The sequence below is a fragment of the Oncorhynchus nerka genome, linkage group LG4 (genome assembly GCF_034236695.1).
Source record: "Oncorhynchus nerka isolate Pitt River linkage group LG4, Oner_Uvic_2.0, whole genome shotgun sequence".
In the NCBI taxonomy this organism is placed as follows: Eukaryota; Metazoa; Chordata; class Actinopteri; order Salmoniformes; family Salmonidae; genus Oncorhynchus; species Oncorhynchus nerka.
Window position 1 is genome coordinate 89,839,872 of NC_088399.1, and position 18,438 is coordinate 89,858,309.

The window sequence follows — 18,438 nt, forward strand, 5'->3', positions numbered from 1 at the left end:
CCTAGAACACCTGCAAACACTGGGGTACAAATCAATAGTCTCACCAGGGAGAGAGAGGTCGGAGGTTTTATTCAGCTTGTGGTACCATGGGATCCCTCGTATGCAAGTCCGTGCCCCACTTCTTCTGGTTCAATGTTTTTTTTGTGTGTTTAAAAATAACTGTATTTTACCTTAATTTAACTGAGCAAGTCAGTTAAGAATAAATTCTTATTAAAAATTACTGCCTACCCCGTCCAAACCCGGACGATGCTGAGCCAATTGTGCACCGCCCTATGGGACTCCCAATCACGGCCAGATGTGATACAGTCTGGATTCGAACCAGGGACTGTAGTGGCGAGCTAGAGCTATATACATCACAGCATGGTAATGGGAAGCACCACTGACTAAAAAGAGATTTCAGAACATGTTTTATGACTTTATTAATTATTATTATCATTATTATTATTCAAGTTTAGATGTAGACATCTTTGCCATCTTTGTTACATTTTTTTGCATGTAAAACCCTACAACACAAAACATAAAGGTGGTAGCAGAAAAAAACAAAATAAAGGAACAAACAATCTAAGCCCGACTTCTATGCAATAAAGTGTAAAAACAAGAAATAACATTCAAAAAATGACGGTTAAAAAATTTACCAAAACATTTGCCTTTTTTGCCATGTCCGTGTCCGCGCTGGTTTACTGGCTTCTTCCACACACAGATACTCCTGTCTGTCCATGTTGTCTCTTCTTCCACACACAGATACTCCTGTCTGTCCATGTTGTCTCTTCTTCCACACACAGATACTCCTGTCTGTCCATGTTGTCTCTTCTTCCACACACAGATACTCCTGTCTGTCCATGTTGTCTCTTCTTCCACACACAGATACTCCTGTCTGTCCATGTTGTCTCTTCTTCCGCACACAGATACTCCTGTCTGTCCATGTTGTCTCTTCTTCCGCACACAGATACTCCTGTCTGTCCATGTTGTCTCTTCTTCCGCACACAGATACTCCTGTCTGTCCATGTTGTCTCTTCTTCCGCACACAGATACTCCTGTCTGTCCATGTTGTCTCTTCTTCCGCACACAGATACTCCTGTCTGTCCATGTTGTCTCTTCTTCCACACACAGATACTCCTGTCTGTCCATGTTGTCTCTTCTTCCACACACAGATACTCCTGTCTGTCCATGTTGTCTCTTCTTCCACACACAGATACTCCTGTCTGTCCATGTTGTCTCTTCTTCCACACACAGATACTCCTGTCTATCCATGTTGTCTCTTCTTCCACACACAGATACTCCTGTCTGTCCATGTTGTCTCTTCTTCCACACACAGATACTCCTGTCTGTCCATGTTGTTTCTTTGTCTTAGTCTATTTTTGCAGTACCTGTGTACAGCATGCTAATAACACATTTTAACACAATCATCTTTCTTCCTTGGAAATAAAACAGAATAACTGAAGTGCGTTAACATTTTTCTAATTCAAACTTAAAACAAAAATCGTTCATTATGTTATTTGAAATCACATGACTGTTTCTGTGAAAAGATGTTAGTATTATTATTACAGGTTCTTTGTTTCTGAGAGGCGTTTGTAGCAACATTTTAAGGCTATGTTGATTTCATCGCTATTTCACACAAATCCTTGCTTGCCGAATCCCCGGCAGACTCTAATTACATTATCCCCTGATCATGTATAAATAACTATGTACATCAGAGGATGGACAGTTTAGATTGAACTCATGTTTGATTCCTTTCAGCAGCAATGGGAATCATAGGAAGAAGTGCTCATACAAATGAAAGAGAGAGAGAGAGAGAGAGACAGAGAGTGAGACAGAAAGAGAAGGAGAGACAGAGAGACAGAGAGACAGACAGACAGAGAGAGAGCGAGAGAGACAGAGAGAGAGACAGAGAGAGAGACAGGGAGAGGGAGAGAGAGAGTGAGAGAGAGACAGGGAGAGGGAGAGAGAGAGTGAGAGAGAGACAGGGAGAGGGAGAGAGAGAGTGAGAGAGAGACAGGGAGAGGGAGAGAGAGAGTGAGAGAGAGACAGGGAGAGGGAGAGAGAGAGTGAGAGAGAGCGACAGAGAGAGAGAAAGAGAGAGAGACAGGGAGAAAGAGAGAGAGGGACAGACAGAGACACAGAGAGAGAGAGACAGAGAGAGACAGAGAGAGAGACAGAGACACAGAGAGAGAGAGACAGAGACACAGAGAGAGAGCGAGAGACAGGGAGAGAGAGAGAGACAGAGAGAGATCGAGAGAGACAGAGAGAGACAGAGAGAGAGACAGGGAGCGGGAGAGAGAGAGTGAGAGAGAGAGAGAGAGAGAGAGAGAGAGAGAGAGAGAGAGAGAGAGAGAGAGAGAGATAGAGAGACAGAGAGACAGGGAGAGAGAGATAGAGAGAGAGAGAGAGAGAGAGAGAGAGAGAGAGAGAGAGACAGAGAGAAAAAACACATGAATGGGAGTCTTTTAGAGGTGAAACAGGTGGTCCACTAGCAAAGTACTAACAAGCTAAATAGAGGGATAATGTTGCTGTGTGGTAACATTTGTTTTGACGCTCAAATGGTATTAATCTATCTACATAATGTCAAATGCTTGGACTACAAGGCCATAATCCAGGTTGAGGTGTTGCACTACATCTAATTTGATGAACAAAACACTAAACATTGTTGATATTCAATGGCTTCTTTCTGTCAAAAGGCACCTTTTTCACCTGTACATGGAACAAGTAGAATTTCATGCTATGTTCAAATCAAGTCCCAACATGACTAAAAGCCAAATATGAAAGTATTATATAAATGCAATAGACATACAAAAACAATAGGGCCTTGTGTAAACCTATGATGCTCAAAGCTGTAAAGCTCACAGAACAATACTTATAACCAAGCTACAGTATATCAGCTTCTCTTAAAAAAAACATACAGGATGAACAAAGTCCAATACAGGGCATCTGTATAAACAATAAAGCATTTCGAAGTGTACGAGCAGGAGCACACAAAGAAAGACATGGAATGGATAGTGCCTCTGTGCCATTCAAACAAACAGAACAAATCATTTGACTGCATTTTATCTCCCATTCAACCTTCTGACAAAAGGCCTCTGTTTTGTTTCGTGATCGTCCTGTCCTGTCCACATGAGAGAAAAATACTCTGAATTGCAGGAATTTTGCTTCATTATCTTGTTTGCTACATTTGCAAATGTAAACAGTTTTACAGAGTCAAGCTCATGGCCCTTTACTCAATGCAAAGTCATTGTTGCATATCAACATACCAGGTAGAAAATACTTTGTTCAATATATCAGGCACTGATATTATGAATTTTTCATATTAACAACTTAGAAAAAAATATTGCTTTTTGCATTTTTCTTCCTTCCCAAATGTCTTTAGTGATATAATGTTTGTATCCTAGCTACTAAGGCAGCAGCTTAAAATGTCTAGAGGAAGTTCTGTGACAATAGTCTCCCCCAAAAAAACCCAGAACAAACAGTATCTATAACTAAAATACATTAAAACATAGACACTTAGTTGGATGTTAAGTGGAGACCGATGCAACTGAAAGCACCGTAGGATATGTTGTTTGACTCAGCCACGTTCCCTGAGGACGTTTATTTGAGGACGGTCCAATCACTAGTCATCGCTCTGCCCATCCACTGTGAAGGAGATTATGACAGACGACTGATGTTTCCCCATCTCCCCATTTTACATATCAATTCCCACTTCCTCATTCCATTTGGAACATTGAACCAACCGGGTAAGAGAACATTCAGCCCGTGCAGATGTACCTTGTTGTTCGCTGAACTGCCTTGTCAAAATAACTAAACAAAAAAACCCTAGCAACAAAAAAAACTAAAAATAAGCGTCTATTTGTAGTACCACTTTCTTCAAAAGCGTTTTCCTTTACAAAAGAAGAAAAAGGAAACAGCCAATCGTTTGTTCTGTATTATGTCCAATATAAATGTTTAGATGATATGAGTTCCCTACAGAAGCTATCATGGCACGTTGAGCAAAACGTCTTCTTCTCATTCAATCAATACAGTACGCTTTAGTCCGTTTATTTTGTTCTTTTTCATACTGCTATGCCTGTGTTAAAGGTCCAAGTCTGTAATGCACCAAAATCACACACAATCCTTTGGAGCATCAGCCTCAGCATCGGCCCCAGCATCGGCCTCAGCATCGATGGTGGGCAGGTGAAGCCCTCTCTGTATGTGTGTGGTGAAGTCGTACTTGTCTGCGCAGGCATGCAGGCAGATGCTGCACTGGAAGGGCCCTCCGTCAGCATGGCAGCTCATGTGCAGGGCGTACATAACCTCATCCAGGAAGAGGATGCCACAGTGGACACACTTACTGGTCAGCTCATCCTGAGTGCCCTGGTCCACCCTCTCCTTACTGGTCAGCTCGTCCTGAGTGGCCTGGTCCACCCTCTCCTTACTGGTCAGCTCATCCTGAGTGCCCTTGTCCACCCTTTCCTTACTGGTCAGCTCATCCTGAGTGCCCTGGTCCACCCTCTCCTTACTGGTCAGCTCATTCTGAGTGCCCTGGTCCACCCTCTCCTTACTGGTCAGCTCATCCTGAGTGCCCTGGTCCACCCTCTCCTTACTGGTCAGCTCATCCTGAGTGCCCTGGTCCACCCTCTCCTTACTGGTCAGCTCATCCTGAGTGCCCTGGTCCACCCTCTCCTTACTGGTCAGCTCATCCTGAGTGCCCTGGTCCACCCTCTCCTTACTGGTCAGCTCATCCTGAGTGCCCTGGTCCACCCTCTCCTTACTGGTCAGCTCATCCTGAGTGCCCTGGTCCACCCTCTCCTTACTGGTCAGCTCATCCTGAGTGCCCTGGTCCACCCTCTCCGGCGTGGCTGCAACGTCTGGGGGAGGAGAAGGCTGGGGGGATGCCCCCTCGTCTACTTTCTCCTCTCTTCTCTCCTGCTGCTCTCTATGCTTCTCATCCTCCTTCCCCGCCGTGACCGTGGGCAAGGCGGTGGAGCTGTTGGCGGACGGTTTGGAATGTTTGATGGCCAGGTCGAGAGGGATGTCGCTTTCGGGGCCGGTGGAGGGCGGGAGAGGGAAGTGTGAGGGCAGGCTAAAGGTGTGGTAAGGCACAAAGCTTTGGCAAGGGTTGGGCAGACCAGACATGTGGCCTAGGTACTGTGGGTTGCCCGGAACAGACATCTTGTACTTAGTCCAGAAGCGCATCCAGTCGGACTCGCTCTGCAGGTCATTGTGGATGAAGGGCAGGCTGAAGAACGGGTACTGGTACTTCTCGATGGGGCTGCCCGGTGGCGAGTAGCTGGCCTGTTTGGAGGGACGCATGTACTTCTCGATGGGGCTACCCCTCTCGGAGGACAAGCTACCCTTCCCCTCCAAGCCGGTGTGATGGACCCCAGCCGAGCCCACCCCGTTCCCCTCCGCCCCTCCCTCTGCAGGGTTCTTGTTGTGTATGTGCAAAGGAGGCATTCGCTTGTGGATCTCCAGGGTTTGGCTAACTAGGAAGGAGTGGGTGGAGCGGGGGCTGGGGTGACCCTTGAACCCAGAGGACCCGCAGGCCTCGTACTGGCCCAGGGAATTCTGAGGCTCCCCTTTATGAGGGACGGGCACTCCTTCCGAGCCTGGCCCATCCTCTCCTGGCCGGCGCTCCAGGGGACTGCCATTGAGGCGTTCCTCGCTGCTGACCCTCCGCTGCTTGGAGCCCACAGGTTCGGAGGGCAGAGGGTCGGGGTTGAGGCGTTCCTCGCTGCTGACCCTCCGCTGCTTGGAGCCCACAGGTTCGGAGGGCAGAGGGTCGGGGTTGAGGCGCTTCCGCGTGCGCCGGCGGATGATCTGCTCGCCGTTGTTCTGCTTGATGATGTTCAGCGGCCGGGGAGTCTGGTGAGAGACAAAGATAGATATTTTATTTATGTATCAAGCTATGCATAAAAACATTCACATAAATATGTCCTTAATAATAGGAATTTCATAATAAGAATATTACCAGAGCATGTCACAACACTAAGGGCTTGATTCAATCCATATCGTCGCTATAGTGTGATGGAAACTTTAAAGGCAATGTTCCCGCGTCCACGGAGACCACATTCACTCTAAACACTGCATATGTCGGTCCATTCGGAAACATTCCCTTTAAATTTCAATCATGCTATACCGCGGATCTTCTGGATTGAATCAAGCCCTAAAATGATCCCAGAATGACTGCAATATCAAAAGGGGACTCCGCGAGTCAGGCTGTAGTCAGTGTAGCTTAATCCTGATAGTTACAGCTCTTCTGTCCTCCACTGCCCCCCTCCCATAACCCCCCCTACACCCTCTGCTCCCCGGCCACCACCCTGTCACAGCTGGACAGACAGGAGCACAAGCACCTGGCCTCCGTCTAGCGCTGACACAGACAAGCCTTGCCCTAGGGCAGCGCATATTGTTTATTACAGCCAAATAAGGGGCTAAGGCCTACTGTAAATACTGCAGGAGTGTTGCTGTAGTGCAGATGGCACGCAACTGTTTAAATGGGAACACATTTTATTTTACTACAAGATCCACAGAATAGTAGATGTAGCCTGCAGAATCCACTCATTAACTAGCCACTTCATCTGTTCAGCCAACCGGGAAATCATTAAACAATATATTTTCTGTGTGGCCAGTTTAGGGTCATCATTTCTTCGTAATTTCTGTGTTTGTGTGTGATATGACATGCCCCAAGCATTGACTTGAAAAATACAGAAACATCCAGTCTTGTCTGGAGGAGGAAGTCTGTCTACCTTTAGGGCATATTTGAAATGGAAGACAAAAATGAACATTCTTGCCCTCATTTATCACCTAGGCCTTTCCGTCCAATTCCTTTTCCTGTTCTATTTATTTTTCTCTCCTTCTTGCCACAGGTAGGGTGACATATCACATGGCAATGCCGACAGACATGTTTTCATACCGACGTTTCCCCACTTTCCATGGAAGCCCAAAGTAATGGGCCCACGAGAGAGAGAGAGAGAGAGAGAGAGAGAGAGAGAGAGAGAGAGAGAAAGAAAGAGAGAGGAAGATAGAGAGACAGAGAGAGAGAGAGAGAGAGAGAGAGAGAGAGAGAGAGAGAGAGAGAGAGAGAGAGAGAGAGAGAGAGAGAGAACATTTTAAATGGAGGTGAGGACATTTCCATTGCTCTGCTCCCTACACATACTGCATATGAAGAAATGACCAGAAGAGAATATGAATTAAAGGGATCAGATTGGCCGCATTGCAGACTGAATTCTAGGTGTGAAATGTCCCTGAGGAATCAATCCCACACCATACACACCATACCGCTGCCTCTCAGCTTGTCTTTGTGATGGACAATCTGTTGTCATGTTCCTGGGGAAAGGAAACCAATCATTTCAACCCCCAAAATGGGGGGGTAAAAAATAAATGAAATAATCCATGGCAGTTAGGAAGATAGGAAAAAGGGCCTAGTATTATCCCTCCCTACATACATACAGTATGGTTATTTATTCAGAAACACAGAGCAGAGTATGTGAGCGGAGTTGAGAGGTTGGAAATCCTGCTCATTGCTCCATGTCCTTTTCAACCGCTCTGCTAAAAACCACTACTCACTCACAGGGAGAAAAAACTCTAGCTCCAAATTGGCCCCATTCATTAAAATCACTATTTAACCAACAACCCATCTATTGTTGGGACTACTTGGACCTACCATTTCATATTGAAACCAAACCATATGATTTGAATGAAAAGTATTTGAATAAACATGAAAACAGTGAATGTAAGAAGCTCACCATTTTAAATAGGCTACATGTCGTATTAAACAGCATATAAACACTCTAAATAGGTCAGGAGACAGACAGGGACAATAAGAAGGCTATATGATTTCAATTATTTCAAGGCTATAGCCTACAAAGAAATACACTGTGAGTGTGACACACTAGGCTGGTAGGCAGTCAGGGACATTAGGCCCCCAGCATTTAAACAACATTTCTTTGTATTAAATCATTATAGTCTATAAATTGTGCATACAGGCTGTGACTTAGCCTACTTAGAATGAAATATAAATGAAATAAAAAACGTCTTATTAGGCTCAGTCTGTCTTTAAATACATTTTTAGAAACACGAGTTTGTCCAGTCTGTGGCTTCAGGCTCATGTGATGGTGTCTGGAGAGCCGGCCAGCAGCAGGGAATATCCTCTCCACACTTGCCGAGCCACTGGGGATGCTAAACACCCTTTAGGCCACTCTTGCCAGGCGGCGCAGAGATGCACAGTTGTTTTTACATTTTTCAATAGATAGGCCTAAAGTTTTTAAGGCAAAATAACCCAATCAAATCGGAAAGTTCCTTGAATGTTGGAAAATGCCAGGCCTATTGGGCCAAAATCAATCATGGCCTATTGTATAGATAATAGAACAACAATGAAGGAAACGTTTAAGAGATCTGATTTTTGTTTATAAATACTTTGCTACAATGACACACTTAATTATCTACAAACTTCATTCCTTTCTTTTCTCATGTGCACGTAGTAAGTACACTATCATGCTTTGGGGATATGTGTCTTTTCAGATTCCACAATGATTCTTTAGTTGAGGACATTACATCACCACACTCCCTCTCTTGGTCCTCATCTTTGTAAGTCACCTTGTTTTAGCACCTGTGTGTTTTATCAGTTTCTTTATGAAAAGGTTGTATTTACAATGGTGTTTGTTCTTGTGGCAACAGGTCACAAATGTTGCTGCTGTGATTGAACACTGATCACCCAGTAGATATGGGAGTTTATCACAAGTGGATTTGTTTTTGAATTATTTGTGGGTCTGTGTAATCTGAGGGAAATATGTGTCTCTAATTTGGTCATATATTTGGTAGGAGGTTAGGAAGTGCGGCTCAGTTACCATCTCATGTTGTGGGCAGTATGCACATACGTAGCCTGTCTTTTCTTGAGAGCCAGGTCTGCTAACGGCGGCCTTTCTCAATAGCAAGGCTCTGCTCACTGAGTCTGTACAAAGTCAAAAATGTCCTTAATTTTGGATCAGTCACAGTGGTCAGGTATTCTGCCACTGTGTACTCTCTGTTTAGGTGCAAAAAGCATTCTACTTTGCTCAGTTTTTCTGTAAATTCTTTTCAATGTGTCAAGTAATTATCTTGTTGTTTTCTCATGATTTAGTTGGGACTCTTCTTCAGGTTAATCTCTCTGTAGGTGATGGCTTTGTTAGGGAAGGTTTGGGAATCACTTCCTTTCAGGTGGTTGTAGAATTTAACCACTCTTTTCTGGATTTTGATAATTAGCGGGTATCGGCCTAATTCTGCCCTGCATGCATTATTTAGTGTGTTACATTGTACACTGAGGATATTTTAGCAGAATTCTGCATGCAGAGTCTCAATTTGGTGTTTGTCCCATTTTGTGAATTCTATAATAGGCAATGGGTTCTATAACTGATTCAAGTATTTTTAGCCAGATACTAATTGGTATGTTTTTTTATGTTCCTTTTGATGGCATAGAATGCATTTCTTGCCTTGTCTCTCAGATCGTTCACAGCTTTGTGGAAGTTACCTGTGGTGCTGATGTTTAGTCCAAGGTATGTATAGTTTTTTGTGTGCTCTAGGACAATGGTGTCTAGATGGAAATTGTATTTGTGGTCCTGGCAACTGGACCCTTGTTGGAACACCATTCATTTTGTCTTACTGAGATTTACTGTCAGGGCCCAGGTCTGACAGAATCTGTGCAGAAGATCTAGGTGCTGCTGTAGGCCCTCCTTGATTGTGGACAGAAGAACCAGATCATCAGCAATTTGACTTCGGATTCTAGTAGGGTGAGGCCGGGTGCTGCAGACTGTTCTGGTATCCTCACCAATTCGTTGATATATATGTTGAAGAGGATGGGGCTTAAGCTGCATCCCTGTCTCACCCCCGGCCCTGTGGAAAGTAACGTGTGTTTTTTGCCAATTTTAACCACATGCTTGCTGTTTGTGTACATGGATTTTATAATGTTGAACATTTTTTCACAAACACCAATTTCCATCAATTTGTATAGTAGACCGTCATGCCAAATTAAATCAAAAGGTTTTTTGAAATCAACAAAGCATGAGAAGACTTTGCCTTTGTTTTGGTTTGTTTGTTTGTCAATTAGGGTGTGCAGGGTGAATACGTGGTCTGTCGTACGGTAATTTGGTAAAAAGCAAATTTGACTTTTGCTCAGTACATTGTTTTCACTGATGAAATGTACGAATCTGCTGTTAATGATAAGGCAGGATTTTCCCAAGGTTGCTGTTGATGCATATCCCACGGTGGTTATGGGGTCAAATTTGTCTCCACTTTTGTGGATTGGAGTGATCAGTCCTTGATTCCAAATATTGGGGAAGATGCCAGAGCTGAGGATGATGTTAAAGAGTTTAAGTATAGCCAATTGGAATTTGTGGTCTGAATATTTTATCAGTTAATTTAGGATACCATCAACCCCACAGGCCTTTTTGGGTTGGAGAATTTGTATTTTGTCCTGTAGTTTATTCAATGTAATTGGAGAATCCAGTGGGTTCTGGTCGTCTTTAATAGTTGATTCTAAGATTTGTATTTGATCATGTATATGTTTCTGCTGTTTGTTCTTTGTTATAGAGACACAAATATTGGAAAAGTGGTTTATCCATTCATCTCTGTTTTGGATAGATAACTCTTCATGTTGTTGTTTGTTTAGAGTTTTACAATTTTCCAAGAATTGGTTAGATTCAATGGATTCTTCAATTACGAGCTGATTTCTGATGTGCTGTTCCTTTTCCCCCGTAGTGTATTTCTGTATTGTTTAAGTGATTCCACATAGTGAAGGCGTAGGCTCAGTTCTCCTGGGTCTCTATGCTTTTGGTTAGACAGGTTTCTCAATGTCTTTTTTAGGTTTTTGCCTTCTTCATCAAACTATTTGTCATTGTTGTTCATTTTCTTAGGTTGTCAGCTTGACATTTTTTTGATTTGATAGGGAAGCTGAGAGGTCAAATATGCTGTTCAGGTTTTCCACTGCTAAGTTTACACCTTCACTATTACAGTAAAACATTTTGTCCAGGAAATTGTCTGGAAGGGATTGAATTTGTTGTTGCCTAATAGATTTTTGGTAGATTCCCACACTACTTTCCTTCCTTCTTTAGAATGTATAAATATTATGCAGTTCCTTTGGCTTTGATGACTCGTGATTAGGGATGGGTATCGTTAAGATTTGACTAATACTGCTTATCGATCTGGTACTTTAACGGTATTCTTCTCGGTTATTTTAGTTTTTTTTTTACGAGAAAGAAACGAAACAAATTAAGAACAGAATTAAACATTGCTTTATTTTCTGAAATGTAAAATAAATAAAATAAACAATTATTTACAGCAAAAGATACAGAAATATTTTGATCAAATCACTATTATAGACTCTAATGTTGTGATGATGGAAATGTAAAACAAATGAAATATTTTCCTGCAAAAGAAAAGACAGTGGTAGAGAACAACATGGGTGGGGCCTGTAGGTAGGCTGCAGGAGGACTAACAGTGGTATAGAGCAACACGGGTGGGGCCTGCAGGTAGGCTGCAGGAGGACTAACAGTGGTATAGAACAACATGGGTGGGGCCTGTAGGTAGGCTGCAGGAGGACTAACAGTGGTATAGAACAACATGGGTGGGGCCTGCAGGTAGGCTGCAGGAGGACTAACAGTGGTAGAGAACAACATGGGTGGGGCCTGCAGGTAGGCTGCAGGAGGACTAACAGTGGTAGAGAACAACACGGGTGGGGCCTGCAGGTAGGCTGCAGGAGGACTAACAGTGGTAGAGAACAACATGGGTGGGGCCTGCAGGTAGGCTGCAGGAGGACTAACAGTGGTAGAGAACAACATGGGTGGGGCCTGTAGGTAGGCTGCAGGAGGACTAACAGTGGTATAGAACAACATGGGTGGGGCCTGCAGGTAGGCTGCAGGAGGACTAACAGTGGTAGAGAACAACATGGGTGGGGCCTACAGGTAGGCTGCAGGAGGACTAACAGTGGTATAGAACAACATGGGTGGGGCCTGCAGGTAGGCTGCAGGAGGACTAACAGTTCTTAGCAGTTCTTCTGGAGAAAGATCAACATATTTTCCGTATCTGGCAGAAGTCGGGACCTCTCCTGGCTTATTGTGTTCCCTGCAGTCAAAAATACCCTCTCGCTAGGTGTGGAGGAGGCTTGAGCACAGAGGTAGCTTGTTGCAATGTTTGTGAGGAGGGGCAGAGTAGCTCTCTTCTCCCACCACCACATCACAGGATCTTCAGCCATGGGGACGGGAGGCAGGCCTTTGTAGAGCTCCACCTCTAGGTCAATACGCTCACTGAGGGTGAGGGACGAGGTGTCCTGTTGGATCGTCAACCTCAACTCCCTGTCCTCCTCTGAGAACAGCTCCTCTAAGGCACTCCTTGTTTTGTACAATGGAGGGACTGTCTCATCGAGGATCTCCTGAACCACACGACCACTGCTCTGATTGGGGCTGGACATTGAGGATCTCCTGAACCACACGACCACTGCTCTGATTGGGGCTGGACATTGAGGATCTCCTGAACCACACGACCACTGCTCTGATTGGGGCTGGACATTGAGGATCTCCTGAACCACACGACCACTGCTCTGATTGGGGCTGGACATTGAGGATGTCTTGAACCACACGACCACTGCTCTGATTCGGGCTGCCCATTTATCAATGGAAGTCATTTAGTAGATTTTCCGAGCTGCCAGATTCAGTGTGTGTGCAAAGCATCCTATTTTTAGGATGTGTAGCCTCTTGATGGCAACATCCATATTAACAGCATTATCAACAGTCACAGCTACAATCTTGCTCGGCTCTCTCTCAAACTCATCAAGAATGTCTGAGAGCTCCTCTGCCACTACCAGTTTGCGATTTGTACACTGCCCTGGTGTGGAGGACCTTCTGTTTTACACTGCCCTGGTGTGGAGGACCTTCTGTTTTACACTGTCCTGGTGTGGAGGACCTTCTGTTTTACACTGTCCTGGTGTGGAGGACCTTCTGTTTTACACTGTCCTGGTGTGGAGGACCTTCTGTTCTACACTGTCCTGGTGTGGAGGACCTTCTGTTTTACACTGCCCTGGTGTGGAGGACCTTCTGTTTTACACTGTCCTGGTGTGGAGGACCTTCTGTTCTACACTGTCCTGGTGTGGAGGACCTTCTGTTTTACACTGTCCTGGTGTGGAGGACCTTCTGTTCTACACTGTCCTGGTGTGGAGGACCTTCTGTTTTACACTGTCCTGGTGTGGAGGACCTTCTGTTCTACACTGTCCTGGTGTGGATGACCTTCTGTTTTACACTGTCCTGGTGTGGAGGACCTTCTGTTTAACACTGTCCTGGTGTGGAGGACCTTCTGTTTTACACTGTCCTGGTGTGGAGGACCTTCTGTTGTACACTGTCCTGGTGTGGAGGACCTTGTTTTACACTGTCCTGGTGTGGAGGACCTTCTGTTGTACACTGTCCTGGTGTGGAGGACCTTCTGTTGTACACTGTCCTGGTATGGAGGACCTTCTGTTTTACACTGCCCTGGTGTGGAGGACCTTCTGTTTAACACTGCCCTGGTGTGGAGGACCTTCTGTTTTACACTGTCCTGGTGTGGAGGACCTTCTGTTTTACACTGTCCTGGTGTGGAGGACCTTCTGTTTTACACTGTCCTGGTGTGGAGGACCTTCTGTTTTACACTGTCCTGGTGTGGAGGACCTTCTGTTCTACACTGTCCTGGTGTGGAGGACCTTCTGTTTTACACTGTCCTGGTGTGGAGGACCTTCTGTTCTACACTGTCCTGGTGTGGATGACCTTCTGTTTTACACTGTCCTGGTGTGGAGGACCTTCTGTTTTACACTGTCCTGGTGTGGAGGACCTTCTGTTTTACACTGTCCTGGTGTGGAGGACCTTCTGTTGTACACTGTCCTGGTGTGGAGGACCTTCTGTTTTACACTGTCCTGGTGTGGAGGACCTTCTGTTGTACACTGTCCTGGTGTGGAGGACCTTCTGTTGTACACTGTCCTGGTGTGGAGGACCTTCTGTTTTACACTGCCCTGGTGTGGAGGACCTTCTGTTTAACACTGCCCTGGTGTGGAGGACCTTCTGTTTTACACTGCCCTGGTGTGGAGGACCTTCTGTTTTACACTGCCCTGGTGTGGAGGACCTTCTGTTTAACACTGTCCTGGTGTGGAGGACCTTCTGTTTTACACTGTCCTGGTGTGGAGGACCTTCTGTTGTACACTGCCCTGGTGTGGAGGACCTTCTGTTTAACACTGTCCTGATGTGGAGGACCTTCTGTTTTACACTGTCCTGGTGTGGAGGACCTTCTGTTTAACACTGTCCTGGTGTGGAGGACCTTCTGTTTAACACTGTCCTGGTGTGGGGGACCTTCTGCTTAACACTGTCCTGGTGTGGAGGACCTTCTGTTGTACACTGCCCTGGTGTGGAGGACCTTCTGTTTAACACTGTCCTGATGTGGAGGACCTTCTGTTTTACACTGTCCTGGTGTGGAGGACCTTCTGTTTTACACTGTCCTGGTGTGGAGGACCTTCTGTTTTACACTGTCCTGGTGTGGAGGACCTTCTGTTTTACACTGCCCTGGTGTGGAGGACCTTCTGTTGTACACTGTCCTGGTGTGGAGGACCTTCTGTTTTACACTGTCCTGGTGTGGAGGACCTTCTGTTGTACACTGTCCTGGTGTGGAGGACCTTCTGTTTTACACTGCCCTGGTGTGGGGGACCTTCTGTTGTACACTGCCCTGGCTTGTGTAGGGCACTGTAACAGTGAGATAGTGGTCTTAACAGAGGCTGGTCCACCCGTCTGATGAGATGGCCAGCTTTGGCACGTCCTTCAGCTCAGTGATCACATTAACCATTTCTGCACCGTACCAGGTAGGAAGTAACTCCTGGAGGGAGGGGTATATTTGGGGTTGAGTGCCTTGCTCATCTCCTTACAGTAAAAAACTATACAGTTTATGTGTTGAGTTATCATTATTGAATGTTTGTGTTGTTGTGTGTTGTATTGTGGAATGATGGGACTAACATACCACTATATCCTAAACATGAATACAACTCAATACATATTGACAGACTGTTACCCAAAGCCCTTGGACTCCACTGTTGCAAAGGGGTGTAGGCCTTTCACTATGAACTTGGTGACGGCTAGGTGGCACTCATTCCCCCTCTCCTCAGTCATCCTCCCACTAGCTGCCAGCCTTAAAGGTCTGTGGGCTGGTCTTTGGCTTGGACCAGCGGTAACTTTAACAAAAAAATTGAAAAATCTTAAAATGGGTGATTTAATTTCTGAATGCACCCATAGCTAAACAATCAGCTGGCTAATGGTTCCTTTTGATCAGGAACCCATGTTCACATAATCTAGTTAACTCTGTGTGTGGGCTCTAGGCTGATAGCATACATACCTAACGGAGATGTCACGTTCTGACCTTAGTTCCTTTGTTTTGTCTTTGTTTTAGTATGGTCAGGGCGTGAGTTGGGGTGGGCAGTCTATGTTTGTTTTTCTAGGTTGTTATATTTCTATGTGTTGGGCCTAGTATGGTTCTCAATCAGAGGCAGGTGTCGTTCGTTGTCTCTGATTGAGAATCATACTTAGGTAGCCTGTTTTCCCCATTTTGGTTGTGGGTGTTTATTTTCTGTTCTGTGTTTTGTTGCACCGTTCAGGACTGTTCGTTTGTCGTGTAATGTTTTTGGTTCAGTATTCATTCTTTATTAAATTACAATTAATACTTACCACGCTGCACCTTGGTCCTCTCTTTCTCCCGACGACAACCCTTACAGGAGATCAGACAACGAGGGATGAACTACGAGCCAGTACATGATGCACTTTCCATAGATGTTTGGACAGATTGCTCGTGTTTTCCACCCTCACAAGAAAAAGTCTTGTTGCACTTGTGGTAACGAGCATTGGCAGCATCGACTCTGGTGATGTGTAACCACACTTTTGAACATTTAGTTCTCTCCTCCAACGTCACTAATTAAGAGCAGGGTCTTTCGTGTGTGTGTGTGTGTGCGTGAGAGAGAGAGAGAGAGAGAGAGAGAGAGAGAGAGAGAGAGAGAGAGAGAGAGAGAGAGAGGGGGGCGGCTCCGCGTGCGAGAGAGGGGGGCTCCGCGCGAGAGAGAGGCTCCGCGCGCGAGAGATCTCTCTTCTGGATTGGGAATAGTGACGCATTATAGACGAATGTCTTAATCATATTGCAAATTAGAAACGGTTGGTGAGATAAAATGTGCAAGATAACCTTTAGCAATAATTGTAGCAATTGTAGCAATTATTGTAGCAATAATAAATAGGAAATCTTAATTTCTCCAGTACAGAAAGCAGAACCGATAATATCAGATCTTATCAATACTACGGTCTTTCATAATTTAGCCTCGGGGCCCGTTTAATACCGGGTTTTGGCACCCATCCCTACTCATGATTGAGCATAGTTCTGTTGAAGTAGAGTGTGATGTTGTCAGTGGACTGACTGTGAACGCTCTAAGAGACTCTGGGTTGAGGTCAGTGATAAAGTAGTCTATAGTACTACTACCAAGAGATGAGCTATAGGTGCATCTACCGTACTAGTCCCCTCAAAGTCTACCATTGACAAGGTACATACCCAGCATCTGACAGAGCTGCAGAAGTTGTGACCCATTTTTGTTGGTTATGTTGTCGTAGTTGTGTCTAGGGGGGCATAAGGGGGAGGGAATGCTGTCACCTCCAAGTAGGTGTTTATCCCCCTGTGTGCTGAGGGTGTCAGGTTCTTGTCCAGTTCTGGCATTTAGGTCACCACAGATTAGTACATGTCCTTGGGCCTGGAAATGGTTGATCTCCCCTCTAGGATGGAGAAGTTGTCATCGTTAAAGTCTGGGGATTCTATTGAGGGGATTCTATTGAGGGGATTCTATTGAGGGGATATATGAGGACATTTCTCTCTGTTGAGAATCATTTTCTTATTCATTTCTATCCAGATGTAAAACGTTCCTGTTATGACTAATTTAATAGAGTGGGTTAGGTCTGCTCTATACCAGATTAACATACCCACTGAGTCTCTTCCCTGTTTCACACCTGGTAGTTTGGTGGATGGGACTACCAGCCCTCTGTAACCTAGAGGACAACCATAGTGTCTAGTGTTGTTTTTGGGTGGTTTAGGCCCGGACCATCACCGTCTCTCTCTCACTATCTCCGTCTCTCTCTCTACCTCTCTCTCTCTCTCTCTCACTATCTCTGTCTCTCTCTCTCTATCTTTCTTTCTCTCTCAGCCAGCAGTCAAGGCTGTCTGTTTGGAGCAGGAGGAGAGGAGAAGCAGAAGATGATTCAGACCAGAAGAAAGAAAGACTGCCCTCTACTGACCGGAACATTCTGAACCCACACAGCCATGGACGCTCTTTGTCCTACCTTGTCTCTGTCTTTCTCTCAATTCAATTAAATTTAAGTGCTCTATTGTCATGGGAAACATATGTTAACATTGCCAAAGCAGGTGAAGTAGATAATAAACAAAAGTGAAATGAACAATAAAATGTACAGTAAACATTACACTCACAGAAGTTCCAAAAGAATAAAGACATTTCAAATCTGTCTCTCTCTCTCTCTGTCTCTTTCTCTCTCTGTCTCTTTCTCTCTCTCTCTCTGTCTCTCTCTCTCTTTCTCTCTCTCTCTCTGTCTCTTTCTCTCTCTCTCTCTGTCTCTCTTTCTCTCTCTCTCTCTCTCTCTCTCTGTCTCTCTCTCTCTCTGTCTCTTTCTCTCTCTGTTTCTCTGTCTCTCTGTGTCTCTCTCTCTCTCTCTCTCTCTCTCTCTCTCTCTGTCGCTCTGCGTCTCAATTCATTTCTCCATGTTTCTCTGTCTCTCTGTCTGTGTCTGTCTCAATTCGTCTCTCTATGTGTCTCTCTCTCTCTCTGTGTGTCTCTGTCTGTCTTGTCTGTGTGTCTGTCTCTCTCTCTCTCTCTCTGTGTCTTTGTCTCAATTCGTCTCTCTGTGTCTCTCTCTCTCTCTCTCTCTCTCTCTCTCTCTCTCTCTCTCTCTGTGTCTTTGTCTCAATTCATCTCTCTGTGTCTCTCTCTCGCAATTTAATTGAATTGAATGAGGGCACGATGTAAAAATATATATATTGCAAAAGCTTTGGAGATATTAACATCATTGAAATAATAATCAATATTGTCAACGTGACAACAGCAACAACAATAATCAAGGGTGAAAATAACCATACAATGAACAATGAACAATAACAATAACAATAACAATGGCATAGAGGACATTTTCAGGTTGGTTGGTTTATCAATCACTGTCCCTCAGGCAGCAATGTAGGTATTTCAACTTCAATTAGTTTTTAATGGCGTAGAATGTGTGCTATCTCTCGCAGATCATTCACTGCCTCATTAAGGCATCCAGAGCTTAAACCTAAGTAATTGTAGTGTTTGGAGTACTCTATATATTTTGTACCAATTGAGAACTTTGGTCTAATTCCCTGAGATCTGGACCTTCTCTGGAAAATCAGACTTTTCTGTATTTTTGGGGTTTACTAGCAGGGCCC

General features: G+C 44.8%; 1 protein-coding gene across 6 annotated transcripts in view; it reads right to left on the minus strand.

Moving 5' to 3' along the window:
- Positions 1–3,441: 3,441 nt before the first annotated feature.
- The window catches only part of LOC115125604 (zinc finger transcription factor Trps1-like), a 254,130-nt gene continuing 239,133 nt past the window's right edge, over positions 3,442–18,438 (minus strand). For all 6 annotated transcript variants that reach the window (XM_065018017.1, XM_065018012.1, XM_065018015.1 and 3 more), the window contains one exon: positions 3,442–5,832. In XM_065018017.1, coding sequence (XP_064874089.1) covers positions 4,090–5,832 — 1,743 coding nt within the window. In that variant the 3' untranslated portion in view covers positions 3,442–4,089. The remainder of the gene's footprint in view (positions 5,833–18,438) is intronic.